This window comes from Bipolaris victoriae (genome assembly GCF_000527765.1).
Source record: "Bipolaris victoriae FI3 unplaced genomic scaffold scaffold_10, whole genome shotgun sequence".
In the NCBI taxonomy this organism is placed as follows: Eukaryota; Fungi; Ascomycota; class Dothideomycetes; order Pleosporales; family Pleosporaceae; genus Bipolaris; species Bipolaris victoriae.
The window spans coordinates 1-26296 of record NW_014575382.1 but is presented as its reverse complement, the minus strand read 5'-3'; the positions used below and the strand labels follow the sequence as shown (position 1 = coordinate 26296).

The 26296-nt window shown below is 51.5% G+C and overlaps 10 protein-coding genes across 10 annotated transcripts; 6 read left to right on the top strand and 4 right to left on the bottom strand.

The window, feature by feature from the left end:
- Nucleotides 1-319: 319 nt before the first annotated feature.
- Nucleotides 320-3301, top strand: COCVIDRAFT_88781 (hypothetical protein; the record flags this gene model as incomplete). Its single annotated transcript, XM_014705133.1, has 1 exon — nt 320-3301. One exon carries the CDS (start codon nt 320-322, stop codon nt 3299-3301), a length of 2982 nt encoding a protein of 993 aa, XP_014560619.1.
- A 64-nt stretch (nt 3302-3365) lies between these two features.
- COCVIDRAFT_12595 (hypothetical protein) lies at nt 3366-4874 on the bottom strand (the record flags this gene model as incomplete). Its single annotated transcript, XM_014705079.1, has 2 exons — nt 3366-4018; nt 4067-4874. The coding sequence occupies 2 exons, from the start codon at nt 4872-4874 to the stop codon at nt 3366-3368; spliced, it is 1461 nt and encodes a 486-aa protein (XP_014560565.1).
- Nucleotides 4875-5801: 927 nt separating this feature from the next.
- On the top strand, nt 5802-6395 carry COCVIDRAFT_88830 (hypothetical protein; the record flags this gene model as incomplete). Its single annotated transcript, XM_014705132.1, has 1 exon — nt 5802-6395. The coding sequence occupies one exon, from the start codon at nt 5802-5804 to the stop codon at nt 6393-6395; it is 594 nt and encodes a 197-aa protein (XP_014560618.1).
- Nucleotides 6396-7880: 1485 nt separating this feature from the next.
- On the bottom strand, nt 7881-8802 carry COCVIDRAFT_34254 (hypothetical protein; the record flags this gene model as incomplete). Its single annotated transcript, XM_014705131.1, has 6 exons — nt 7881-8012; nt 8060-8268; nt 8315-8363; nt 8417-8477; nt 8533-8747; nt 8797-8802. The coding sequence occupies 6 exons, from the start codon at nt 8800-8802 to the stop codon at nt 7881-7883; spliced, it is 672 nt and encodes a 223-aa protein (XP_014560617.1).
- Nucleotides 8803-9438: 636 nt separating this feature from the next.
- On the top strand, nt 9439-15013 carry COCVIDRAFT_34252 (hypothetical protein; the record flags this gene model as incomplete). The annotated part of the gene is made up of 3 exons (XM_014705130.1): nt 9439-11797; nt 11845-12199; nt 12583-15013. 3 exons carry the CDS (start codon nt 9439-9441, stop codon nt 15011-15013), a joined length of 5145 nt encoding a protein of 1714 aa, XP_014560616.1.
- Nucleotides 15014-15851: 838 nt separating this feature from the next.
- On the top strand, nt 15852-17588 carry COCVIDRAFT_88912 (hypothetical protein; the record flags this gene model as incomplete). Its single annotated transcript, XM_014705129.1, has 3 exons — nt 15852-16377; nt 16431-17410; nt 17493-17588. The coding sequence occupies 3 exons, from the start codon at nt 15852-15854 to the stop codon at nt 17586-17588; spliced, it is 1602 nt and encodes a 533-aa protein (XP_014560615.1).
- A 379-nt stretch (nt 17589-17967) lies between these two features.
- Nucleotides 17968-19311, bottom strand: COCVIDRAFT_12589 (hypothetical protein; the record flags this gene model as incomplete). The annotated part of the gene is made up of 2 exons (XM_014705078.1): nt 17968-18373; nt 18428-19311. The coding sequence occupies 2 exons, from the start codon at nt 19309-19311 to the stop codon at nt 17968-17970; spliced, it is 1290 nt and encodes a 429-aa protein (XP_014560564.1).
- A 507-nt stretch (nt 19312-19818) lies between these two features.
- COCVIDRAFT_34249 (hypothetical protein) lies at nt 19819-20530 on the bottom strand (the record flags this gene model as incomplete). Its single annotated transcript, XM_014705128.1, has 3 exons — nt 19819-19840; nt 19892-20328; nt 20384-20530. 3 exons carry the CDS (start codon nt 20528-20530, stop codon nt 19819-19821), a joined length of 606 nt encoding a protein of 201 aa, XP_014560614.1.
- A 664-nt stretch (nt 20531-21194) lies between these two features.
- On the top strand, nt 21195-24715 carry COCVIDRAFT_34248 (hypothetical protein; the record flags this gene model as incomplete). Its single annotated transcript, XM_014705127.1, has 5 exons — nt 21195-21311; nt 21534-22563; nt 22657-23135; nt 23190-23451; nt 23523-24715. 5 exons carry the CDS (start codon nt 21195-21197, stop codon nt 24713-24715), a joined length of 3081 nt encoding a protein of 1026 aa, XP_014560613.1.
- A 328-nt stretch (nt 24716-25043) lies between these two features.
- COCVIDRAFT_88819 (hypothetical protein) lies at nt 25044-26277 on the top strand (the record flags this gene model as incomplete). The annotated part of the gene is made up of 3 exons (XM_014705126.1): nt 25044-25432; nt 25518-25966; nt 26075-26277. 3 exons carry the CDS (start codon nt 25044-25046, stop codon nt 26275-26277), a joined length of 1041 nt encoding a protein of 346 aa, XP_014560612.1.
- Between the last annotated feature and the right edge of the window lie 19 nt (nt 26278-26296).

Sequence of the window (26296 nt, the reverse complement as noted above, 5' to 3'; positions counted from 1 at the left end):
GGCTATCGATTCGGGTTGGACAGTAGCGCTACGCAGCATACATATGTACATGGAAGGAAGAGAAAAAGAGAGACGGCGCTGAAAACGAACAGTGGAGTCGCAATTCTAATGTTCCAAGATTAGCACTGTCAGCCTCATGACAGCCCCCGTTTATCCACCTGTGCATGGGTGATGTCCTGGGCAGTACGCTAACCGCTTCCATGCCTAAGAGCCACGTGATCACGCGCAACGCTAAACGCGACCTTCCAGGCATCCACGACGCGGCATTCAAATACCAACGACGGCCCACTGCGTGGTGCTCCTCATCAATGCACTCAAAATGGCAGAAGATACGCCAATGCCAGATACAGACGCCGTACGGGAAAATACCCTCATGTACGGCCATGATGACGACCTGGACGAGAAATACCCGCTGCGGCCTTTGAATTTACACAAGACACTGCCGTTTCACACATTGTTCACCGATCTTTTCAACCCGCTCATGGACACGCAAAAAAAGAAGCAGCCGGTTGGCCCCCGGCGCAAGGTTGGACCGCACGGCCGCGGCAACCTAACGCCACATGAAGCCAAGCGGAACATCGTCGAGCGCTTTATTGCGAATTGGCGGAAGCAGGTGGGGAATGACTTCTATCCTGCAATGCGTCTCATTATCCCCGAGAAAGACCGAGAGCGGGCAATGTATGGTTTGAAAGAGAAGACAATAGCAAAAATCTTGATCAAGCTCACCAGAATTGGCAAGGATTCAGATGATGCGAAGCACATGCTCAACTGGAAGTTACCTAGTCAGCTGCAAAAGGCACCAACTTGGACTGCTGGCGACTTTGCCGGACGGTGCTATGAGATTCTATCGTCACGTCAGCTCAAGACAGAGTACAGCGACATGAGCATCGCGGAAGTCAACAATGCTCTCGACAAATTATCGCAGGTCGGTACCGAAGAGGAGCAAGTTAAAATCTTCCAGAGATTTTATCGGAGAATGAATGCCGAGGAAATGACGTGGCTTATTCGGATGATTCTTCGTCAGATGAAAATTGGCGCGACTGAGAAGACCTTGCTTGACATTTGGCATCCGGATGCAGAAACGCTATTCAACGTGTCATCAAATCTTCGGCGTGTTTGTTGGGAGCTTTTTGATCACAACATACGTCTTGAAGGCGAGAATACTGGTCTTAGTCTCATGCAATGCTTCCAACCGCAACTAGCTCAATTTCAGGACAAAGTAGGCTCGTTCCAGAAAATGGTTACCAGGTTCAAAGGAGATTCAGATGACGATACGTTCTGGATTGAGGAGAAACTGGACGGTGAACGCATGCAACTACATATGGTAGAGGACTCAGATGCGCCAGGCGGGAAATCGTTTGGCTTCTGGTCGCGAAAGGCAAAAGACTACACTTATCTCTATGGAAAGCATTTCCACGGCGACGAAGCTGGAGCACTCACGCGGTTCGTAACAGAAGCATTTGGGAAGAATGTGAGGAACATTATCCTCGACGGCGAAATGGTTACCTGGGACATGGAAACTGATCACATCGTTGGGTTTGGTACTCTCAAGACGGCAGCCATATCTGAAAAGGAGAACAAAACAAATCAAGAGACTGGCCAGCGACCATTGTTTCGAGTGTTTGATTGTGTGTATCTGAACGATACGTTGCTCACCCAGTATACGCTTCGTGATCGCCGTCGTGCTCTGGAAAGCGCTGTCAAAGGTGTACATCGCAGATTAGAAGTCCATCCATATATTGAGGCGCGTTCGCATACTGAGATCGAGCCGGCGCTGCGAAAAGTGGTTGCTGAAGCATCCGAGGGCTTGGTGTTAAAGAACCCTCGCTCAATGTATTGCTTGAACCAACGAAACAATGATTGGATGAAGGTGAAGCCGGAGTACATGTCCGAGTTTGGAGAGTCTCTTGACTGCATTGTCGTGGGAGGGTACTTTGGCTCTGGCCGTCGCGGTGGTGCCCACTCATCTTTTCTCTGTGCGTTACTAACGAACAAGAGCGCAAAGCCAGGAGACCCCAAACACGAACATTGTTGGTCATTCTTCAAAGTTGGTGGTGGATTTAGCTCGGACGACTACGCTGCTTTACGAGGACGAACGCAAGGAAAATGGCATGACTGGGATCCTCGGCGTCCACCGCCATTCATCGAACTAGGTGGCCACGAGCAGAATCGGCAACATGAGAGACCGGACCAATGGATTAGACCAAGTGACTCTGTCGTACTGGAGTGCAAAGCTGCCAGCGTCGAGAGCAGCGACAAGTTCCGCTTTGCATTGACACTCCGCTTTCCGCGCTTCAAGCAGCTCAGGACAGACAAACGATGGGATCAGGCGCTTTCCGTGCAGGAATTCCTGGAAGTCAAAACTAAAATAGAGATCGAGAAGTCCGAGAAAGAGAAGGAATTCAAGATCGAACAGTCACGACGCAAGAAGGCGCGCACATCGAAGAAGCCGCTGGCGGTGATGGGCAACGATACAGTGACGACGCCTTATGCAGGCCCAGAGTCTAAAATCTTCGACGGACTCAGCTTCTATGTCATGACTGAACAGGTGCACCCAATGAAGAAATCTAAAGCCGACCTAGAGGCACTGATCAAAGCCAACGGTGGCAAGCTTGTCCAACGCGACTCTACAGACAAGAATCTCATCATCATTGCCGACAAACGGCTGATCAAAGTCGCGTCGCTGGAAAAGCGAGCTACAAACAACATCGTCAAGCCAATCTGGATCCAAGACTGTATTACGCAAAGCGAAGCAGACACTGGCGCACTGCCCTACCTACTCCCTTTTGAACCGAATAGGCACATGTTCTACCTCCACGATGACGATCAATTCGAGATTGAGAGCAACGTAGATGAAAATGGCGATTCTTACGCACGCGACATTGCGGACGTGGAAGAGATGAGGAAGTTGCTGGATGGGATGATGAAACCGGAAAGTCCAGCTACGTTCCAGCGACAAGAATTTTTGAAACAGTTGGAAGATCATAGCAAGCCTCTGGAGCAGCTGAAGACTCATATGTTTCACTCTGTCAAAGCTGTTTTTCCAGATGATGTGGATAGCGAAGAATGGTCGTTGAAGGCGCAACTGGCGAAGAACTATCTCCGTTTTGGAGATGGGCTGATTGCTGATAACGAGGAAGAAGAGGGAGTCACGCACATCGTTGTACCAGATGAGAGATCTATGCCCAAGAGATTGAATCCGAGAATCTCTGGACTTGCTCGAATAGTTGGTATAGGATGGGTGGAAAAGTGCTGGGAAGAAGGTACAAGGTTGGATGAAGAGAGATTTCAATGGGGTTAGAGCCCCATCCACTTTTACATTTCACAATGATAATGATCATGATGCCACGAATGGCTCAGCCTTCTCAAAACGTGCTTCCCTTCGTCAATCTCCTCCGCCACCCCCTCTCCCTCATCTCCCTCTCTCCAGTATCCGCCCGCGATATCCTAAGCTCCCCACTCGGTACTATCAACGAACCCCCGCTCTGTTTCAAACGCCTCCGCAAGTCGTCTTCCTCTAGATACTCAGCCTCGGTACCAAGCTCCTGCCTGACTGCAGCCGAGTAATCCATGATGCTGCGCAACAGCCCCGGTCTCCGCCCACTCTTGTACATTCTCGAGCTCAGCCGTGTATCGAGCCACATGCCTATCATGATGCATGTCCAGATGAAGTTGAATATGGACACCATGAAGAGGAAGATGTAGGAGAAGCCCCACTGGTATGTCTCGCTTGGTTGACAGGAGCCGTGCTCAAGCAAGTATGAAGTGTTGTATACATCTGTGGGACGGTCCTCGAAAGCAACGGGGACCTGTCCATGCCATTCTGGCGGAGGTATTATCTTTTCTGGGTAGGTCCGGTAGGTTGTAATATTGAGGCTTGGGGAAGTGAGCTCTAGAGGTGTCGTCATCCCTTCTACTACCCATTTTGAAGGCTCATCAGTGTATAGCTCGGAGTAAGTAAAACCGTCTACAGTTGTTCCGGGGGTTCTGCCTGTATCAGGATCGAACTGTTCCATGTCTGAGTAGAGGTTAGCCAGCTACTGAGGAGAGTTTACGTTCGACATACAAAGTTTGACAGCGTTTCTAAGTTCCGTATCGGCTTCTGTGATTATCAAGGGTTTGTCGTAGCGTAATAATCTATCCGCATCTTGAATAATATTCGTCACTCGTCTTACTTTACTCCACTCGATGAGGTTGTGGTCGTGATTCTCCACATATAGCTCGTACGTAGTAATGTAACCCGTCATGGCACCCATCAAAGTCGGAAATGATAGCACGTACAGAGTCGACAGCAACATGGACAGCATCGCAAGCCACCTGAAGAACCGACGCCGTGTTCTTTTGCCAAACGCCAGAAACTCTCTTGCTAATACACCAAGCGTACCCATAGTCGTTGTTTCAAACGCAACAGCCGCGTAGAGTTTGTAGGAAGTGAAATGCATCTCCATGTGATATATCAGCCACTCGTTGAAGACGCGATAGTTGATCCAACCCAGCAGTAACTGTCCCCCTCTCCCGACGATGACGTCCCAAGCAACGTCGATAACTTTGACCTGGGTGAAGGTGAAGGCTCCAAAGCTGAGGTTTGGCGTGAAAAAGTAGGAAGAATCCATGATGCGCCATGTCGCACCAGGCTTTTCTTTCCAAAGACCATTGGGATAGCAGTCCCGGCCCATTATGTAGCCCTGTGATGTCATTTCCGCGGCTGCAGCGAGGACTACAATGATGGCGAGCGCAAGGAGGGCCGCAAGAGCAATCAAAGTTACTTTCCAAGGAGAAGACGACCAGATTTCTCTCAACCCGGCTTTACGAGTCTCTATCTTGGGCTGCAGTATATCAGATCCGGTGCCATCGTCGAGGCCCTGCATTTCCATCGTTTCCGCGCGTTTACCTTGCTCTTCAGTCGCGTCCTGGGAGGTGATGGAGATGTACGCGGATGGCCTCATATCGGAACAAGCGATAACATGTGATACACATCGAGAGTAAGAGACATGTGTGCGTGTGTGTCCGGAGGCATACTTTCAGAGACGGTACGATAATTTGAAGTGCGCTGCGTTTAGGCGTCCAAGATCGTCGTACGTATGAACCTGGCTGTTACAAGGCCAAGCGAGGCGCAGCAGTGTGAGCATTGCCGATTGGGGGCTGGAAGATGGCCGTGACAATCGAAAATACGTTGGGGCACTGAAGCTGGTACTTGTTGTTTTGCCATGGTTGACGCGGGCTGTGAAATGGGTGTAAATTCTGTAAATTCTATCTAGTGGCGATGGAAGGGGTGGTTCCATACGAAGTACTAGTAGTATGCCGCTATGCGCATCATTAGCATGGGGGAAGCCAGACAGCGCTAGTAGTAGGGTCCACAACGAGATGTCTATCCTCCAGGCCTCGCAACCTACCCGTAGCTCGACCGCAAAAACAAATCATCTTATCTTGCAACAATGATGCAGTTCGGCGGTACGAGCCAAGTCGGGCAGGTTAGTTTATGCTAGCGGCACACACCCCGCACATCCCGCTTCCAACCAGGGGCCAGCAACGGACCAAGCCATAAATGGTAATGTTTACATTGTCTTCGATGAAGTTGATTCGTTGCATGTGTAATGAATTCTATCGAACCGGAATGCACAAGGTTTGCGATGCAGCATGTGAGCAAGAATCGAGCGGGAAGTTAGCAACAATGTCTCCTGAGCTGCTGGACCCTTTCACCCTTACTCCACCAGGGTGGAGAGAGAGGAGAAGAACAACTTGAATTGCCCTACTTACCGCAAGCTGTAAAGGCATATCCCATCAGAATGCCTGTATCTGAAATGACCGCCCTCTGGAACCTGCGAATAGCTTTGCTCACGGGGCTGGCCGTCACTCTCCTAGGCGCATTCTACGTCTACCAGTCACCATCGCCTCTGGATTTCACAATACCGCATCGCACATCAGGCAACGGCTTACCCGGACTCGAATTATCGCTCAGCCAGAAATCTCGAGATCCGCCTACTCTCCTTGTGACTGTGGAGAACAATCACTCCGACACAACGTACACGGTACTCAAATGGAACACGCCACTGGATCCGTACGCACTCGACGCGGGCGTCTTCAACATAGTAGACGAAACTAGCCACCGCGAGATAGAACAGGCTATAATACATATTACCCGCAAGATGCCGCCGCCTCCGAACCAGTTGTTGACGTTAGCGCCTGGTATGCGAGAAGAGGTTGAGATAGTGTTTCATAGACCATGGATGCCAGAGCGCAGGCCTTCAAAGTACAGAGTTAGTGCTGAAGGAGTATTCAAGGGCGCGTGGGCAAAGCATCGAGATGAATTGACAAAGGACGAGTTATACGCTTTTGCGGAAAGTCCGTTCAGTGGGCGGAGATTCGCAACGAATGAAGTTATTGTGGAAATTTAATGATAATACAGATGTAATGAGATACAAAGGATTGAACATGCATACAACATATGAATGAATACTGAAGTATTCACAGTGTAGCTTTGTCTAGTCTTCGCTCTTTATCCCTCTGCCATATCCTCAACCTTCCAGCCCACGCTCTTCCCCCGCCTCCTTTACAGATCTACTTGTGCCCTGGTATCCAAACAACCTCCCTCCCTATATATAAAAAATCCTACACGACGTGTGCGTGAATGCCTGCGATATATACTAAACCACCGCCCCTCACATCAGCAACAGCGAATCCTAAGCGTTCAGCGTAAAACATACCTTTCTCGGCTTCTCCAACCGCTCCCACAGTGAAACCCGCGAAGCCTTCGTCACCACCCTCTTAATCGAATCTCTCGTGAGTATCCGTTTCATCTTCGCTTTCTGCTAATCGTGATAGTAATAAGACAGTTGAATATGTCACAAAAGATTGCCAACAAAAAGAAGAAAACGTGATTTAAAAAGTCTTGTTCGGTTTTACGAAGAAATTGTGGAGTCAAAGTAAAGCAGTGGTATACATACACCCGCTAGTCGGAAATTACCTCAAATGCTTTTTTTTGAAGGTAGTCTTGGTGAGTATATCTGAATGCCGGACATTAAAACGGCAAACGAACTTGGGTATCCGCAAGTGTGTATGTTTGAATTTGAGATTGACCGGCGGAATAAAGTTTGTTAGATGTGGAAAGTTACACGGATGAGAGTCGGGACTGGGTTGTTTTGCTGACTGGAACATCGGGGAAGAAAGGGGGAGAAATTGATGATTTCCAGTCTTGTTATTTTGGTGGGTCTTTGGAGGTAACCAACCTGACGAGTATGAATATGTGGGGTTTTGTTGCATGTGCCATGTGAAGATACAAATGGCTTTTGCTGTGAGGTTGTGTTGGATTATAGTTAGTATAAGGGTGTTGATAGGCTCCATCATGTAAAAGGCGGATCAAGAATGGTGGAGGTAGTGAGAGGGCTGCAGTGTGTATGTAATCGATGGCGAAGGGAAGTTGTATCTGCGACATGGGTAGTAATAGCGGCATGACTGTATAGGTTGGAATTTTAACAGTGAGGGTATAGGTTCATCCTTCTTTTTGTAGTGTGTCACACTTCGGACTACATACCATATTTACTACTTATCAAGGCTAGTTGATAGACTGGCTGTAATAGGTAGAGGCTAGCCTCAATGTCCGCCTCGCACTTGAAGCTAGTCCGGAGACTGGCCTATGTTACTATGTGTAGTAGGCGGAACATCAAACGCTGCTACACGGATGGATTGTAAGAAAGGATCGATCAAACGCCTTCACATGAAAACGTCATTTCAAGGGCTAGCATGCTGATCCCGTTACGGTAACCGAAGCTAATTCAAAGCCAACAACCGTTACATAGCGCCATTCCCGCAACTCTTGGTCATGTGACATACTGGCTCCATCTTGTGCATTTATTGCTTGTCGCGTGCCTGCCCCTCGATGTTCACCTCCTCAGACTGTCCAGCCGAGCCTGAAGATCATCGTCGTCGGGGTCAGCACCTCCTCCGCCAACGGCCTGTGCCACCCTAGTTTCAGGGACTGTATTCTTTTGCAGGCCACTGGGTGTTTCGCCAAGCTGTCACTCGTTAGCAAATGCGCTTCTAAACATAACATTCGACCTACAGCCTGGCCTAGATCAATGCCTATCTCGTCCAAAACTTGGTTGACTACGTCCTCGCTCTCCTCTTCGTCTTCCATGCCCGTGGCATCGTCGATAGCGTCATCCATCATCTCCTGTCGTTGATCCATGATGTCATTCTCTTTTTCGAATTCCATGGCGATACGCTGAAGCGCGGGGAGGTTCATCTGTCTGTTCATGCTTCCAAGCAGTGCTGCGAATGTTAATATTGTGGTGGGCACATTGGAACATGGACCTACTCGTGGCGCCCTTCATAGACTGCATCATCTGCTCATTGCTGCGAACCGTCTGCTTGCGGTCAGCCACATAGCCCCAATCTGGTTGATCATGCCCATATTTACCTGGATCCTCAACGAAATCGCCTGTAGTTGTGTGCGCATCTGGTAGAACTTCTGGATATAGCTGGAGCGAGTGTCAGTCCCAAGCCAGCAATGCGATAGGCAGCAGGCCAGCATACCGTCGTGTCCGCACCAAGTCCTTTGCCTGTATCCGCAATGGGCCCATTTGGCCATTTTTGGCGCTCTTCTTGATGTCTGCAACCAGCTTCTTTTCCTGGTTCTCGAGCTTCACGCGCTCACGGTCTAGCTCTCGTTGCGTCTTCTCGAGTGCACGCTGGTGTTTGCGCAGCCGCTCCGCCGGCGTCATGCGCTTTCCGAAGGCCCATTCTACGATCTGGGGGATATGTCAGCTGAGGCTGTAGCGAAAACCAGGCAATACTCACATTCATGGCGGCGACGGGTGCGAAGTGGAGAAGGGCCGTAGGATGGCGTAGACTTGGGGTGGGAGATTAGCGGGTAGGGCCTAACCGCTACCTGTCGCTATCAAGGATGTGATGTAGGCAGGTAGATTGGCAAAGATGGCGGTGAAGTAGCCCACCTGCAACCATCCGGGCTCCCAGTAATTGTCACACGTGGGCTGGGTTGCTGGATTGTGGTAGATATTTGGTGTTCTGCCTGCCTGGTCGAGTAGCCGTTGGATCGTCACGCAGGCCGGCACGTAGGCATGTAGGGGACTGCAATGCCGAGCCTTTGTCAAGTTATCACACTTGCATTGTCGGGCTTCCACTAGCTAACGGATTTCTATACTGGAGGCTCGCTGTCTCCCCCTCCAGGCCACTTCCTTGCCACTCGCTCACATGCAAGACGCTGTATCGCATTGTCAGCCGGGCGGTCGCGTAGGAAGTGGGCGACAGCCAATCCCTGCGTGCAATCTTGGTGGCGTGTGCACCACCAACTCTGACGTTCCCTCGCTGCATATTCTTTTCCTTCGTCCGCCGCCTCCCTCGTCCACGACACCATCTCCCCGTATCCAACACGACATGCGCCCCTCCTTGTAGCCTACAACAATACATCAAACCTCCCCGATGAATCCAAACCGCCGCAACAACCGCCGCCCCTCCACGCCGGGAGAGTCCTCCAGCAGCCGCCAAGGCTCTTCCGACGGCTTTGTCCCGCGCCGAAATGCAGGACCCGGATACATGACCGTCGGCGGCGGTAGCACAACCAGCGATGCCGCTGCCCGCCTGGTGTCTATGCTGGACGAAGACTCTGGCTATGGCGGCAGTGTGCAGGATGGCGAAGGCTCTGGCATGAATTGGCGCTCCAACATTGGCGAAGACCGCCCCTCACCTGTACCCATACTCTCCGCAGGCTCATCAAATGCTGAGCACGAGAAGCAGCGCAGCCACGTCCTTCAACTGCGATACAACCAGAACAAAAATGCCCTCGGCCGCGCAATCCACGGCACAATCGAGGCCTTGAAGAGTTTCCAAGAAATGAATTTGAAATGGCCCGCGCACTACCCTTCTATCCAAGCAGCAGAGAAGCAAAAATCACATCTTCGCAGCGACTCGCGGCCCGGACTACACCACACCCAGTCCGCAATGGGCGACTTCGATCCCGCTTCCCGCTCGCCTGAACGACCCCGCGGACCACGACGAGCCGGTACCACGATCGGAGACGACGCCGAGTCCAGTTCAGCCATCGAACAAAAGCGAAAGGACGAGCCTCGACTAGTGACACCTCAACTCGCCCACGATTTCTCGGTCCTGAAATTAGAATTGCGCATGGGCAGCCGGACACAAACAGATTTGGTCCATTCGCTCGAAAAGAACTCCGTCGCCTCTCTCCTGGACGGTCAGATCCAGCAAAGTATACGCCACCTGTTTGCCCTCAAGGAGCGCATTGAAGACACCTCAAGCAAGGTCCTGGTGACCGGAGACCTGAACGCTGGAAAGTCTACGTTCTGCAACGCCCTGCTCCGTCGCAAAGTTCTTCCCGAAGACCAACAGCCTTGCACGAGCATATTCTGCGAGGTCCTTGACTTTAGAGAGAATGGCGGGGTTGAGGAAGTTCATGCCATCCCCATTGGATCGACCTACAACCGCAACGACGAGAGCACATACATTGTCTTTGATCTGAAGGACCTTGAAAGGATTGTGATCGACAACGATCATTTCTCACAATGCAAGATTTATGTCAAAGACATCCGCGATGTGGACGAATCTCTGCTGAACAACGGCGTGGTTGACATTGCCCTTATTGATGCACCTGGACTCAATGCCGATTCCATTAAGACCACGGCAGTTTTCGCCCGTCAAGAAGAAATTGACGTTGTTGTCTTTGTCGTTTCAGCCGCCAACCACTTTACAGAATCTGCGAAAAACTTTATCTTCACAGCAGCCCGCGAGAAGGCTTACATGTTCATGGTGGTGAACGGCTTCGATACGATCAGGGATCAGAGACGTTGCCAGGAAATGATTTTGAAGCAGGTCAACAGCCTCAGCCCAGCAACCTTCAAGGAATCCAGCGAACTAGTGCACTTTGTTTCGAGTAACGCAATTCCCATGGGTGCAGGCGGAAGTCCTCCAGATGACGACGATGACGACCCATCGGGTAAGGGTAAGGGCAAGGAAGCAGAAAAACAGCGGGATTTCGCAGACCTTGAAGCTTCACTAAGACGTTTTGTCCTGGAGAAGAGGGCCAGATCAAAGCTAGCGCCAGCAAAGACTTATCTGCTCAACGTATTAGGAGACATGCACAACTTGGCAACTATCAACCGCGATGTTTCCCAGAACGAACTGGACCGTATCAAGAAAGAGATTGAGGCGCTCGAGCCAGAGTTTGAAGAATCAAAGAAGTCTCGAACAGAAGCTGGAGAAGCAGTGGACCGCATGGTGGAGGACACGACCTCGGAGGTCTACGGCCACACCCGCGACACTCTCAACGACTGTATCGCTAAGGTGGCCGAGCTGGACTTGGGCATCGAATACCCAGGACTCTTTTCAGCCTACCAGTATGCCGAAGACATTCGCGATTCCATGTTGCACGAGGTCACCGAAAGCGTTCGCCTATGTGAAGAGTATGCGCGAAACCAGGCTGTACAGGGCTACAATGGCATCAAGAATCTAGGTGTCTTGCATCTCGGCAACAACCTGTATGCGGATGTCATGTTCCGCCCAGAGCGAATGTTTAGAAAGTCTGTGCACGCTCTGGCTAGACAAGTCGACATTGACATTGACTTGTGGGACTTTTTCGATGTCGCAAGTCTTTGGGAGCGACAAGAGAAGGCCGCAGGTGCTGGTATGGCTATGACAGTTGCAGGTCTAGTAGGAGGCAGGCTAGTCGGTGGTGTTGGCTGGGTGGATGGCGCTCTCGGTGCTGCCAAGATCATGGGCACGGCCAATATGAGGAGACTACTGATCCCAGGTCTCGTCGCTGGTGGTAAGTCATGCCGCACAAGCATGTCCCGATTATACTAACGTTTGCAGTTGCTCTCGGAATATCCTATGTTCTTGCATCAGTACCCAAGTCGCTTCCTCATCGACTCAGCGCTAAGCTGTCTCAGCAGCTGACGGCAATCGACTACACCCACTCAAATGCTCTTCGCATTAGCTCCGAGGTCCGACGCGCACTGAAAGGTCCCGCCAATGATGTTCGGATTGGTCTGCAGAGGAACGTTGAAAAACTTCAACTTCAAAAGGAGGAGACGACCAAGATCAAGGCTGAGACCGAAGTAGCTCGCAAATACTTTGGCAACCTGGTCCGCAGCAGTAACGATTTGCGCCAGACAGTGCAGCGAGTTGACCTTGAGGCTGCAGCACCTGTGATTGCTGGCCCGACGCAGTAGGTTAATCAATTCATGTTGTTATGTCCTTTGGAAGAATTATGGATCACGCGAATAAAGCAAGATGCTTTTGAGCATGAAGGCGTTTGAAGGTGTTTAGTGCAGGCTATGATGAAGTCATGGCCGTTTTCCTGTGTACATACAAATAACCAATACCCCTCTTGCCCCATTGAATGACATTTTTAGAATTGCACTTTGACTGTTTGCACATGTGGTTTGCTGATGAGAGTGATGCCAAGCGGAGGTGCGGAGCCCCGAACGTCTGTCGTCATGCTAAGCTCGAACATGAACGCCTAGCCAACGTCGCCGCCCACCTCAACATCCAACATCTGCCACTTGATGGCGCCTCACACATCGTCAAAACCGCGGTGATGGAAGTAAGAAGAGACCCACGGTCTTTTCTTTTCTTCATAATTCTCCTGCTGCTCATCAACTCGCCTGAGCCGCAGCAGCCTACGTTCAATGCGCGCACGCGATTCCGGGAACTCATTGATCGCGAATATTACCAGCTAGACCTGTTGAATCGAACGCGATATGGAGATTTTGATGCGAAGAATAACAAGTGGTTGAATATCAGCGGGCTGCGAGAAGAAGATGGCTTTGCATGGGAACTGCTGGACCCTGTGAGGCAAAAGGCCAAGGCGCAGTCGGAGCAGATACTCAGGGAACCATGGAAGAAGATGCTGGATGGGCCACTCGAACAGGGAGAGCGTATGATGCCCGTATACAAGAACCTTTCTGGCTATGTGCAAGGCGAATGGACACGCTCGCCTCTCAGTCGTATCCGACACCCCGGCGATATGGGCAACGCCTCGTCAAACCCGGATAACCCGTTTGGAAACATCGTTGACTTTGACCGGAATATAACGGGAGCAGGAGGACCGGTGCGGCTGCATATCACGGAGCTTGAAGACAAGATGCGAAGAAACGAGAACCAAACCATATCTGAGATTAGCGCAAAAGTAATCATCGGTGACAGGGACAGCTTTGGGGGCAACTGGTGGGAGTTTGTAGTCCATGGCGTCCATTTCCTGAAGAGCGGCACTGCTGTGTTGACTACTACCAGCGATCGATTTGCAGGAATCTTCGCCCTACCCCATATGCAGATTTCGCCGTATCTGTATGCCACGTCGCAGGAGTTTCTCAACTGGACCATACACGAAACGATCGAGCGGCAAGAGAAACGTACGTTTATCTTGTGGAACCCGTGGACATCTGCGGTAGATGGAGCCAACGAAGGCTTGTTCCAGGGTCGTCATTGCGAGTTTGTGTTTTATCTTCAAGAGTTTCCGAGCCCTTATAACATTGACATGGACTGGCTGGAGCACGAACTACGATATCCCACGGGAGCTCCGATTCCGCGGCAAATATCACACACCATGTCTATGGTGGGCTTCTCTCCGGACTGCGGGCTTGTGATTGAGTCAAAGGGTCCTCCAGACTTTCCACCCTCCGAAGCAATGCACTTGGTGGGCTCAAAAACGGAAATCTTCAATACGCGGGCCAGACAATCCGTCATTGCATTTGCCATCAGTTTGGCATTCCAGCTCTGGTTTACCATGAAGCAGATGAAGGAGACTGCAACACCATCGATGCGTAGCAGGGTCAGCTTCTATACCATTGCCATGATGGCTGTGGGTGACGGGTTCACATTCTTAATTCTCATCTTCATGTATCTTTTCCTGGGCACGGCACAGCTGGCGCTTTACAGCATAGCATTCATAGCGCTCTTTTCCGTGCTCACACATCTTCGGTTCCTGATGGATATCTGGTCTGTCCAGGCCGCAGAGAGAGCCCGTCAGGAGCGGCAACAGGCATCGGCAACTGCGAATTCAACGCCACCAGCGCCATCTCGTACCGCCACACCAGCAGCGCCCCCCGAAGAGGGATTGCCATTACCAGCCACTGCAGCGCGACCGCGACCGCCTACGCCCATTATCATTGCACCAGACCAGGATGATCCTGACGAGGATGTTGACACTGGTCCAAACAACAACACAACTACTACCAATGCAAATGCGAATCCCAGAGCCGAGCTAGGCACACTATACAGTCGCTTCTGTCTAATGCTGATAGTGCTCTTCTTTGTCACTATCCAGTTTGCCGCGGCGCGCACGACGTACCGTACCGTGTACTTTGACGTTGTTTCATTCTTGTACCTTTCCTTTTGGGTACCACAGATCTATCGAAACACGATGCGAAACTGTCGACGAGCACTGCGGTGGGACTACGTTGTGGGGATTAGTGTTGCTCGGATTGCGCCCGTCAGTTATTTCTATATGAAGGATGACAACGTGCTGTTTGCGCAGACAGACTGGAGGGCCATGGGGGTGTTGGTGGGCTGGGTGTGGATGCAGGTGGTGATGCTGGTAAGCCAGGAGATGCTCGGACCAAGATTCTTTGTCCGAGACGGATGGGCCCCACCGGCATACGACTACCATCCGATCCTCCGTGAGGATGAGGAAGGTGCGACAATGCCGCTGAATATGACGACGTCGAGCGAGTCTGCGACGGTGCTGGATGCATCATCGTCTGGAGCTGGTGCAGAGGGAGAGTCGACCAAGGCATCAGGCGAGTCGAGGTCCAAGGGCAAGAAGGTGTTTGACTGCAGTATCTGCGCCAACGACATTGAAGTGCCAGTGGTACCCGCAGGGGCAGATGAGAACAGTGCGACGGGCACGAGCATGTTGCTGCAACGACGGCAGTATATGGTGACGCCGTGTCGGCACATTTTCCATACTGGCTGTCTCGAAGGGTGGATGCGGTATCGGCTCATGTGCCCTAATTGCAGAGAGAGTCTGCCGCCTCTATAGAGCGAGAAATGAATACACGTTTATTCATATATGCAGGTACTATGTGTACTAGATTGTCGTTTACAAAAGGGATGCGTAATATAGTCACGTGGTGTCGTTCTTTGTCGAAGTCCGCGTAAACAAGTGGGCTTGCACATCATCATTAGCGACGTCGTCATCGTCGTGTTGATCCACCTGCACTGCCAAAAGGTCTGACACAGATGCCTCTGCCACGGGTTAGTGAGAAGCAAGTCATGCTGTCGCAGCAGGGACATGGCCACGGTTCTGGTTGCAAGATTGCTGCGGGTGTGCCCGGCAGGCACTGAGTTTGGCATGGCTGATGGGGCGTTTGTTATTCTTAGCCCCGGAACGCCACACTTAGCCGCCCCGATGCGATGAGTGGCTGGGGCTACCAAGATCCTTGAAGGCCGCCACGCGAACCCTGGCCTTCGCTGCGCATACGCAACCCTCAGCCTCTCCTTCACTCCACCCTCGTTTCCCACTGCATGTCCGCTGCACTAATTTTTTAGAATACGACAGCTGTGTCTCTCTCTCCGAAACCTTGCTTCCTGCCTGATTTCTGTGGTCATCTCTCCTTGGACCCCCCAAAGACAAGTCTGCTCTACATCCGTTTGTCTACACAATTGTTCGTCGCTGCCGCCTCGGCTCCAGCTGCACCACGCCCTGTGCCCTTTAACCCCGCAGCTTATTGTCGTACATGCTACGTACATAACCAACGTCGCATTCACCGCCTGCTCTCATACAAGAGACTCGACTCCTATCGAAGCGCACATCCCGTTGTGCCGCTTATCCCGCTGTTTCATCGCGGCTTTTAAAACCGCTCCGGCGCCTGATCACCATGGCCGCCAACGACTACTACAACAATAACAACAACCACAACCCCAACCTCTACGGCCAGCCACCAGACAGAAACGATGCACCTCTGCCTGCACTGCCAGGAAATCACACACAAACCCCAGTCTCGCCTGTCGGCTCGCCCTTTGACGACCGGCCGCATCCCGTGCATACACACAGCAGTGGAGCCATGAGTGGCATGCCAATTGATACCACGTACTCGAACACCTCATACCAACCGCCCACTCAGTATAGCTCCACCGCACACATCAACGATCCCCATGCGCGGCAGCCAGACCCGTTTGCAGACCAAAATGCAATACCCTTGCAGAATCAAAACAGGAGGAATGACGGTAGCCCTGTACGATACGACAATGATCCAGAGTTTTATGGCATGGGAGTAGAACCGAGGAGAAGGAGCAGTAGAAAGAAGAAGAAGAAGGGCTTGTTCAACGGAGGAGTCACATGGGTCGTATACATTCTTACGGCAGTGCAAGTTGGCGTATTTATTGGAGAACTGATCAAAAATGGTTCGTATATACGGTGACTTCGAGGCTGGACTATGTGCTAACAAGATATCCAGGTATGCTAACCGGCTCTCCCATCCAAACCAAGCCAAACTTCAACATCATGATTGGCCCTTCGCCCTACGTCCTCATCAACATGGGTGCTCGCTTCACGCCCTGTATGCACAACATCAAACGGGTAATTGAGGCCAACCCTCCGGTCGAGTGGCCATGCCCCAACACCACCGTCATCACCCCAAACACACCGCAGTGCACCTTGGCCGAGCTCTGCGGTATGGGCGGCGGCGTTCCTGACCAGAGCAACGTAACCGACTTCAAAGACCGAAGCCACGAGCCCAACCAATGGTGGCGCTTCATCACCCCGATGTTCCTCCACGCAGGTGTCATCCATATAGGCTTCAACATGCTACTGCAATGGACCCTCGGTCGCGACATGGAAAAGGAAATCGGCCCCTTGCGCTTCGCTCTCGTATACTTTTCCGCAGGCATCTTCGGTTTCGTTCTCGGCGGCAACTACGCACCCGACGGCATTACATCTGTCGGGTGCTCCGGTTCTCTCTTCGGTGTCCTCGCTCTCAATTTGTTGGACCTGCTATACAACTGGTCTACGCGTCGTAGCCCCATCAAAGACTTGCTCTTCCTCCTCCTCGACATGGCCATTGCCTTCGTCATCGGTCTCTTACCCGGTCTCGACAACTTTTCGCATATCGGTGGATTCCTGATGGGTCTCGTCCTGGGTATCTGTATCATCCATTCACCCGAGGCGCTCCGAAAACGCACCGGTCAGGGCGAACCACCCTATGCAACCGTGGATACACAGCCTCTCGCCCCGAAAAGCGAAACCTCAGCGTCGAAAGTCACGGCGTTTGCGAAACAACCAATTGGGTTTTTCAAGGGACGAAAGCCCCTGTGGTGGGTGTGGTGGCTTGTTCGTGCTGGTAGTCTCATGGCGGTGTTTATAGGGTTTATACTGCTGCTAAGGAACTTTTACGAGTGGAGGAATACCTGTAGTTGGTGTAAGCATTTGTCTTGTTTGGTAAGTCATTCTCCCCCCCTCCCCCGTCATTTGCCTTTCGTCTAGTGGAGAGGCGGACTTGGACTAACGGTTTACACAATAGGATGTCACGGTGAATGGTGTCAATTGGTGCGATATGGGTAATTTGAAGCTTCCTTCGAATCAGACTAGCAAGAGGGATCTGGGGGGTCTTATATAGGGACATGGGTTGCTTTTAGGTACGGAGATGTTGCATTTTTTTCTCTTTGTTGTGAGGAATTGAAAAAAGCAAGCATTGATACCACCCCCATGCATGGCATGTCTTTTTTTGTTTGTAGCATATAAGTTGGGTGGGTGGGTGGGTGGGGGGGGGTATTTGAATACCCCGGACCGTAATGAGTATGATTTTTCTACATGTCGCCTTTTCAGTGTAACCGAATGAAAGATGAAGAGAAGACATCAAAGCTATTTGACCAGAGTACACATATCGAGTACTTTTTTTCCCCATGTCCATATCCTGTTACTCCTTTTTTCCCCTTCTTTTGCATACCCACGTCCTATTCCTCACTCAAGTTCAAGCTGCCACTAGCCCATCCACGCTACCACTGCGAAGTCTCTGGGGGACCCCCAATCTGCACAGTTGGACCAACTGGCTCCTTCCAGTCCGGAGGCGTCGTGACCTTGTACTCGAGATAGCTAGCAACCAGCGGCCTATACATTTCCATGTGCCCCGTCACATCGTCCCTCACCAGCACGTTCTTCGTGTTCAAGTGGTCAGGTCGAGTTTTTTCTTCGACGCTGAGAAAGCCGCCTGACAGCCGATCGAGGAAGATGTTGAAATCGTCTGCTTTGTTGATTTGGCAGCGAGCGCCTTGAGACTCGCAGTGCGACATGAGTGCCGTGGCGCTGTTGAAGTGCTTGAGACACTTGGGGCATTTCATGCGTGTGACGCGGTGTTCGCCAAGAATGTGCTTGTTTAGGTCGCCGACACAATCGAAGGTTTGTCTGTATATGTTAGCAAAGGCGAATCGTAGATATGTGTAAATTGTGTCAACTTACTCGCAGATGAAGGGACAGTGGTACTTGCCCACTATGGCGTCGTAGAACTTCTCGGGGTTCCAGTCAGTACTCATGGGATCCCAGAAGCGTGAGCGCAAGATGTTGATGCCGTGTTCCTGCTCCATGGCAGCGTCATGAGCCAAGATAGAGAAGTCTTTGGGAGGATTAGGCTTCGCATCGGGGAACAGCGTAGCAGCAGTGGACTTTTCCTTGCGGCTGACCCAGATTTTAAGCTTGGGGCTAGATGGACGTGGCACTCCTTTGGGGTGGAGAGATAGCTCATCCATGACCGGGGTGAGGGTCGTATCGGGTTCAATGGCTTTGAAGTCGACTGCCTCAATCTCCTCGTCATCGTCCAACGGATCATCGAGCACGATACCACCTTCCTCTTCGTAATCAATAGCCGCGTCGAACTTGGATGTCTTTTGTCGAAAGCGGTCCAATGCCGGACCGCATTTCAAGAGCTCGCTGATCAGTTGCTTGTGAATGATGTGACCCTGAAACTGCGATGCCGAGATCACACCGCAGTGACCAAATTCAAGGTGCTCAATGAACAGGGAGGCACGGTAGAAAGATTCGTTGCATCCGATGCAGGTTAGCTTCTGGTCAACCTTGTGGTTGAGCTCGATATGGCGCTTCAGACCAGAGGTGCTCTTGAACTCGTCGCCGCACACACGGCATGCACGACCGTGTTCTGCCGGGCGTGTAATCTTATGCATGGCATAATCTTCGAACGATTCAAAGTCCTCATCACACTTGTAGCAGTAATCATGCTCGTCGGAATGTTTTTTGTGGACCCTCATCTGTTTCTCGGTATCGAAGGACATGTTGCAGTCATTGTACGTGCACTTGAAGCGCCGGATTGGCTCGAGTGAGGCAGGCATATTGGCTTCTGCTGTTGAGGCGAGAGTGAGTAAGTAGAATTGCAAAGTAATGGTAGTTTCGCTCAGACAGTTGTGGACTGCCTCTGCGGGTACGAGACAGCTTATGTGATGGGTAAGGTAAGATGTCAAGTGAATTGAACAAAGAAGGGCAAACAAATTTACCTTGGCAGGGTCTGGGAGAGAAGGATGTAGAAAAAGAATTCTGAAGCTAGGAGGTGATTGGAACGTTGCTAGTATAGAGGGAACAAGCGGTGACTGATCAAAGGTGAGAGATAGGTGAGGCAGGAACGGTGAAGTTTGGTAGGTGCGGAGGAAAGTACGCTCTAGAGCCACAACAAACCCCTCTTACCCGTGCAATATAAACAGGGTAAGAAAATAATTTATACACTATGAAGAAATCTGGTTATTCTGTGACTGCGTCGCGTGAATTACAACACCTTCTGCGTCCTTGAGCGCTCGTATTTCCATGAATGCAAAAAATTGAATTGGATAGGTATCTTGAATGGTCTAGAATCGCGAGTATGGCAACCTGAATCGTCATTAGCGATGAATGAGGAACTTTACTTTGCAGCAAACGTACCACTTGCCCCTCAGGGTAATCTTGGCCCACTCGCCCTTGTCATCAGTTTCCTTCTCCACCTTTGTGCTGAAAGAGATGGCGCTCATGATGCCATCTCCAAACTTCTCATGCATGACGGCTTTGTAAGCCTGACCATAGTTTTGCACAATCTCATAAAGACGGTAGATGGTAGGGTCTTTAGGAGGCATATCGAGAGTGCTGCCTCGGTTGGGGAATCCACCCAACTGGGACTCAAGCTTTCCTGGGTCAATCTCAAGGACCTCAGAGAGTTTCTGGACATCCTCGGGTGAAGCCATGGCTTGGCCGTAGAAGAGGGCAGCGATTGCGACTTCGTCACGTCCTACATGTTTTGCAATGGCTTCAAAAGTAAGGTTCTTTTTCTTCTTTGCCTCAAAGAGTGTTGGGGATGACGGGGGAAGGCGAGGGATAAGCTCCTCCTATATCTACATGAGCATGGCTCGACTGGTTTTCAGAATTTGTAGCAAAACATACGTTTAGAGTAGCAACAGGATGTTCCCCCATGGAGATGGGAGTTGAGTGGAAGCATCTTGCAGCAGTAAGAGGGACTACAGGCCGGACAGAAGTGAATGCACGAGATGCCAGTCTGGCGGAGACTGCAAGGCGGGGAGAGAAGGCCATGATGTAGGAATTCGCCACAGTGTATACAGCGAGAATGAAAGATTTGTGCGTATTATAGGGTAAAGAAGAAAGTGCAGCCGTTCGCGCAGCGGGATAATAGATATACATAGTTAGAGGAGCAGATAGATGTACAAGGGTACGTCATCCATCGCAACGGCCATCATGATTACGCGAACTTGTGGGGTACATGATGATGCAAAGCTTATCTATTTAACCCGCGGATGCCCCTGTGCTGTTCCTTTGCTCAATAGCCTGGAATGTTTGTGAAGCGTTGGCCAGCAGAAGTAGTATGTGTGCCGTCGGTGGCAGTGAGGGGCCAAGGGTGAGGGGTGAGGTGAGGGGCACGGAGGACGGGTACGGGTACGGACAGGCGGTTGGATGCATGCCATCACTATCCGCCCCCCCATGTATCGACTGCAATGCTGACCAGGAGAAGTCAGGGTACGCGCAATTGATTGGGCATCGGCGCGGATTCCAGCTCGTCCGTTCGCCAGCTACGTCGTCGCTCACACCCTTGCTGACCCTCCTGGCGCTAAGCCTGTGACGCGGGGCTTGTCCGACCACCTCGACCTCCAGCTCCGTCAGCTCTTGTAGCTCCCAACAACACAATCGTTCCAATTCCTCTCTTGACACTCACTCTCCCAGCCTCTGTGCCAGCACCGCCATGTCTCGCCGAGACGACGACTTGGCGTACGGTGAGTACAATGCCCAAGAAGGGCAGGAGGGCGATCGCGGCCTCATAGGCGACATGGGTCGGCGTTTTGGCTTTGGCAAAAAAGAGGTGAGTACCTACATACGCCTCCTCCAGACGCCATGCTGTCATTGCATGCTCTATATCTACTACCAGCTTGCTGTATCCCTGGGGCTGCCCCACCATGACCGTCAAAGCGCCAGGCTAGTCTCGTCATTCACTAATCTCGCCCGCTTTCCTGGTCTTTTGTTCACTGTATCGCCTTAAGAGAAGCTTGGTTCTCCAAACAAATCCCTAACTCAGCATATACAGAATACCCAGCCTCAGTCTTCATCCTCACAGCAAGGTGGCGGTGGCGGCATGTCGTTCTTCAAAAAACTCCATGATCCTCTTCATGATTTCGTCTCCGATCTCAAAGATGCCATAAGTGGCGACGACAACAACAATCAGCAGAAACCCCCAGCGGGAACATCCGAGCAGACAGGACAGTCTGTAGCCGCCCAAGAATACCATCAACAACATCGCTTCTCCAGCTTCGCCCCAGAACGACATGGCAACGAGACCAAGTGGTATGTCGATGGATGCTCGTACATGTACGCCGTATCCATAGCTCTCGAGCGCGCCAAAGAGTCCATCTGGATTCTCGACTGGTGGCTTTCCCCCGAGCTCTACCTTCGCCGTCCTCCTGCCAAGAACCAGCAGTATCGTGTTGACCGCATGTTGCTTGCTGCTGCTGAGCGCGGCGTCAAGGTCAACATTATTGTTTACAAGGAGGTTACCCAAGCCCTTACTCGTAAGTTACTGAACCCGTTGCTGCCCAACTATCTTCATTCTCTCCTACCGAGTTCGACGGACATGTTTACCAAAGCGCTTACGCGCATCGGCCTGGATATCATATTCAAATCGCTTGAAGAGTGGGAAAAGACAGATCCGCTGATTGCCCCACCTATTACAGTCTCCTCAGCCCATACAAAACACCACTTGGAAGATCTCCACCAAAACATTGGTGTTTTCCGACACCCCGATCACTTGCCTGACGCCGCAGTGCTGCAATCGAATTTCTTCGCTTCTATGAAGAACATGTCTTTCACTCCGGCAGCACTCGCTCAACTCCCAGGAGATGGCCTCAAGGCAATCTACGGTGCTCACGAAGGCACAGTCATGTACTGGGCTCATCACGAAAAGCTTTGCTTGATCGATGGCCACATCGCATTCATGGGAGGACTAGACTTGTGCTATGGCCGATGGGACACCAACCAGCACGCAATTGCTGATGCCCATCCTGGCAATATCGACAGAATTGTCTTCCCAGGTCAGGACTTTAATAATGCTCGTATGCTGGGTAAGTTGATATCTCAAGTTGCAGGGTTTGGTCAATATTCCATAGCTCTGCCGGCCAAGCTTTAGTCTGCTAGTAATGCTAACTCGGATATAGACTTCCAGGACGTCACCAACTGGGAAAACAACAAGCTTGACAGGACCCAAAGCTCTCGTATGGGATGGTCCGATGTTGCCTTGTGTGTCTCCGGTCCGGTTGTTCAGGATCTGCGTACTCATTTTACGCAACGCTGGAATTTCATCTACGACGAAAAGTACAGCAAGAAAGCCACCCGATACGCCAGACTACCCGATACCAGCAGCGGTGCTCAACAGGCGCCAACTCAACAACGGGATTTCGAAGGAGACGAAGGAGAGCGTGGTTTCGGTGGCCATGAAGAGGGTGATCGAGGAATTTTCGGCCACGGTGGTCTACGCCAGAAGATGTACAGCAAGTTTGATCAGTACGGTCAGGGTCACGGTTCCTACCAACCTCACCAACAGTCCCATGCGGAGCACAGCTCGCAGAAGGGTGGTGTCGACTGCCAAATTACACGAAGCTCTGCCAAATGGAGCCATAACCTGGTCACCACTGAGGTCAGTAAAAGCGCACACCAATATTAGACAACCTAGGCTAACAATATATAACAGCATTCGATTCAAAATGCCTACTGCGAAATCATCCGCAACAGCAAGCATTTCATCTACATTGAGAATCAGTTTTTTATAACTGCCACAGGTGACCAGCAGAAGCCGATCAAGAACAAGGTCGGTGCGGCCATTGTTGAACGCATTGTCCGCGCTGCGAGAAATGGCGAGAGGTACAAGATGATTGTTATGATTCCGGCTGTGCCGGCTTTTGCGGGTGATCTGAAGCTCGATGAAGCACTCGGTACCCGTGCTATTATGGAATGTGAGTGACCAGAGACAGTCATGTCAACATCAGGCAAAACCAAAATTTGCTAACCACTTCATCAATTACAGTCCAGTACGACTCCATCAACCGTGGTGGTCACTCGATCTACGAGGAGATTGCCAAGGCAGGATTCAACCCAATGGAGTACATCCGATTCTACAACCTTCGCAGCTACGACCGTATCAACTCCAGTCAGGTCATGCAGGAGACGGAGCAGCGCAGTGGTGTTTCTTACACGCAAGCTCAGGAGGGCTTCGATGCTGCCCACGACAACGCACGTGGCTACCAGGCTTATCGTCCCCCGCCTACTCAGGAATATGGCGTGTACGAAATGGACGGTTCCTCCGCCCCTCAACAGCAGTACGATGGTGGCCCACAAAGCCAAGGCAGGAAGAGCGACTATGACCGTTACCAGCAAGAAGCAATGAAGGTCGGTGGGCGACAAGGCCTTGGCGATGGACGCTGGGATACTGTCAGCGAGTGTTACATGCTCGGAGGCGAGGACATTCGTAACGTGCCCTGGGAAGGTAGTCCCGATGCTGAGATGGATGCTTTTGTGTCTGAAGAGCTATACATTCATAGCAAGCTCTTGATCGCTGATGACCAGGTTGTCATCTGTGGGTCCGCTAACCTCAACGACCGCTCGCAACTTGGCGATCACGACTCTGAGATCGCGATCATCATCCACGACCCCAACACGGTAGAGTCTTCCATGGACGGACAGCCATGGCGCGCGTCCGAGTTTGCCGCATCTCTTCGAAGGGAAATCTTCCGAAAGCATCTCGGCTTGCTCAAACCTCAGGACATGGAGCGACCAGATGCCAACTATGAGCCTGTAGGAATTCCCAACCAATACGATTGGGGATCGCAGGAAGATCGCCAAGTTGTAGACCCCATCTCTGAAGAGTTCTGGAACCTATGGAACTGGAGAGCACACACCAACACACAGGCTTTCGGAAAAGTGTTCCACCCCGTGCCCAGTGACGAGGTCAAGAACTGGAAGCAATATGACGAGTACTATTCTCGCTTCTTTGGTCAGGATGAGAAGGCCAAAGAGAACAAGAAGCCGTCATTGTACAAGTGGGGCCATGTTGTTGCCGAAAACTTTGCTCCAGGCGAGCAGGGTGTGCGCGAGGTCAAGGAGATTCTCAGCACGATCAAGGGCAACCTCGTTGAGATGCCATTGCTTTTCCTGAAAGAGGAAGACATTGCCAAGGAGGGTGTGGGGCTGAATGCTCTTACCGAGGAGCTTTACACTTAGTTTAGCGGGCTGAGTATGTTGTGGTGAGCTGCACCAATTGGGTTTGGATAGCTAAAAGCCCATACCGCAATGAATACAATTGACAAGGTTGAGCTTTCATAAAGACTGCAATGTGCAATGTGCAAATGGTACATGTTTGTGTATGTATATCGGTAGTTATGGAGGCAAAAGGAGTGTACTCCTGAACGGCGGCGAGAACCTCGTACTATCGGCGGATGTTGAATCCTAGCGCTGATCGCCCCTGGGTAAGCGTCGCGTATGTGAACTCCCCGGATTCGCGCGCAATCGTTGTGCGGTTTACCTTGGGCGTACGACCTCTTGTGTCGCCATGCCTCGATTACTCACGGCTCGAAATGCCGCGATACTCATCAACGTCGCACTCCTGACCGCCCTCTTCCTCCACCTGAAATCCGAACTCTGGGACAAGAGCGCCGTTGCGCCCGGACCGGCCAGTCTGACACACCTACCTGACGAACTCTACGACGAGCAACAAGCGAGCGACCAGTCGCACAAGCCAGAGGAGAAGCCGCTCCAAGCGAATGGCAGCGTCAAGGCGCAGCGAACGGCCGTGGTAGTCGCCAGCCAAAGTTCCGAGAACGCGACGTGGCTCGACGAGTACTTTCCCGAGTGGGAGAAGAACATCTACCGAGTCGACGACAAAAATGCGCCTCTCACCGTCCCCTTGAATAAAGGTCGCGAAAGCATGGTATACCTGACGTATGCGTCCTCTTTCCCTTGTACATAACCTACATTCCTATCCCCAAACAAACAGAAAAAAAAAACTAAACAATGTCCAAAACAGCTACATAATCGACAACTACGCCTCCCTCCCCGACTACATCCTCTTCCTCCACCCAAACCGCTACCAATGGCACAACGACGACCCCGACTACGACGGCGTCCCCATGCTCCGCCACTTCCAATTCCCCTACCTCGCCCAACAAGGCTACGTCAACATCCGCTGCGCCTGGTCTCTGGGTTGTCCTGCTGAAATTAAACCTTTAGCGGAAGCCGGAGAGCACCGCGAAGCCGTACATGCAGGGGGCGATTACAAGAAGGCGTTTGAGAGGCTTTTTCCCGAGGAACAGGTTCCCGTGGCTGTGGGCGTGAGTTGCTGTGCGCAGTTTGCGGCGACGAGGGAGAAGGTGAGGGAGAGGAGTAGGGAGGAGTATGTGAAGTATCGAGAGTGGATTTTGGAGACGGAGTTGGGGGATGCGATTAGTGGGCGGGTGTTTGAGTATTCGTGGCATAGTAAGTTTCCTTCCCCCTTCCTTTTCCTTTTTTTTTGAATCCCAGGGAATGGGTTAGCGGGGGGTTTCCGGTTGGGGCTGACTTGAATTGTTTTTGTGTGGAAAATAGTTATTTTCGGGAAACCAGCTGTGCATTGTCCGACGGCTAAGAGTTGCTATTGCAATGTCTTTGGGCTTTGCGATTTGACCTGTAGGAATCAGGGCAGTTGCGAGGGACGCTACACATTACCGCCTTACTCGGTGCTGCCCAAGGGATGGCCGTTGGTGGGCTGGGATGGTAAGGAGAGGGAAAGAGCGGCTGAGGAAGATTAAGGTGATTTTGATACCCCCC